The following is a 1,698-nucleotide window of genomic DNA, read 5'->3' as shown; positions in this document are numbered from 1 at the left end:
TGTGTACTTTCATTGAATGGATGTACTGCGGGGATAAGCATCAGCAGACTTTCCTTGCTTCAACCAAAAAACCGACCCGCTTGCCCCGCAGTGAAGAGCGCTGGCATGCTCTGCTGTACCTGGCTGTCATCTGGGCTGCTCTAACGTCCCCTTCTCCGCCCCCAGGCCCGGCATGCACGCCCTCTGCTACTGCCTCAACACACTCAACGTGACGGAGGACAGTGCTCTCGTGGCGGACCTGTGCCTGATCGCCTACTCCCACGTGTTCCCCGTCCTCCTGAGCCTCGCCGTCGTCACCAACGTCCTGAACGCCGTCGTGCTCCTCAGCCCACACCCGGGCAGCCGCTTCCAGCCCACGCCCATCCGCAAATACCTCCTGTGGATAACCCTGTCCCACTGTGTTATCTGCGCCACTGTCCTGCTGGGCATTTGGGTGAGGGATAGGGTCGGCCTCTCCTACTCGTGGGCCTTCTACTTCGCCCACTTCGAGCAGCCGCTCTACGACGTGTTTAACTGCAGTTACGCCTGGATCATCGTGGGGCTGTCCCGGGACCGCCACCAGGCCGTGTGCCGCCCACACCAGTACACCGTCGCCGCCTCCCACGAGCGCGCCGCCTGGAGGATTGCGCTGGCCTACGCGTTCTCGGTGGTGGTCTACGCGCCCCACTGCTTCGCTCAAGAACCCGTGTTCAGCGCCGAGCACGCGGGCTGGCACGTAACCGGGACTGATCTGTTCAGCAGCAGAGCATGGGCGGCGTGGGCGGTGCTTTCCCAGGCTCTCCACCGCCTCGTGCCCGCAGCCATCCTGGTGGGACTCAACACCAAGATCCTGGTGGCGGTGTCGCGCCTCGGGAACTCCAGCGTCAGGCCTGGGGGTCGCCCTGGCAGCTCCCCCAGCCGTAGGAGAGAAAGGCAGATCACCAACCTCCTGCTGGCTCTGACGCTAAGCTTCCTGGTGACCAACGTCCCCGCGGCGGCCATCAAACTCGTCTACATCGCCATGGGGCAGCATTGCCAGATCCACGCGGGGATGGAGATCGCGCGCAGCATCGCCAACTGCCTGGAGATGGCGGGCTACAGCGCGGACTTCCTCCTGTACTTCCTCATGAACCCCGAGTACCGGCGGGACCTCCACGGCCTCCTGTCGAAGCTCTGGAGCTTCTTCGGAGTTTCGAAGACCTGCCCTCTGCCGGAGGTCACCGAAGAACAGGCGACCATCTCCCAGTAACCCGTCCGCAGGAGCTCAAGCCGTACCTGACTTAACCTTTACGAGTCAAGGGCAGTCTTCTTTTACAAACCTCACCCTGTACATAAGCAAATACGTCAGTAGAGAGTTCATTCCTGATTTGGTGCGTGTACAAACTGTAAAATAACTAAGCCATTAAAACCAAACTCGGATAAGCAACACTGAACAAGCATATTTCAGCATTAAAAGTCGAACTGTAATACTTTCATGGGGCTAGGATACAGAATATACCTATAGAACTTACAACCGATTGATTTGATTTTCTAACACTAATACAAAAGAAGTCTATTTTTACAAAGATATTCTTACAGTAGTATGTATAATTCCATCACTTGTTTGAATGTCATCGCAAGGCGCCCATTGTATATTGCATATTGTTAGTACATTTGTAAACATTTACAAAGGTATACAAATAATATTTTTAGATTGTTGAAGATTAGGATTTTTTGTAC

The 1,698-nt window shown here is 55.5% G+C and overlaps 1 protein-coding gene across 1 annotated transcript in view; it reads left to right on the top strand.

The window, feature by feature from the left end:
- LOC119590659 overlaps positions 1–1,662 on the top strand; it is a 15,509-nt gene extending 13,847 nt beyond the window's left edge. The window contains exon 2 of the mRNA XM_037939335.1: positions 166–1,662. Coding sequence (XP_037795263.1) covers positions 173–1,228 — 1,056 coding nt within the window. The 5' untranslated portion in view covers positions 166–172 and the 3' untranslated portion in view covers positions 1,229–1,662. The remainder of the gene's footprint in view (positions 1–165) is intronic.
- The last annotated feature ends 36 nt before the right edge of the window (positions 1,663–1,698 follow it).

The sequence above is a fragment of the Penaeus monodon genome, chromosome 27 (assembly GCF_015228065.2).
Source record: "Penaeus monodon isolate SGIC_2016 chromosome 27, NSTDA_Pmon_1, whole genome shotgun sequence".
In the NCBI taxonomy this organism is placed as follows: Eukaryota; Metazoa; Arthropoda; class Malacostraca; order Decapoda; family Penaeidae; genus Penaeus; species Penaeus monodon.
The sequence above is the reverse complement of the archived record's forward strand: the minus strand, read 5'-3'. Positions and strand labels throughout refer to the sequence as shown.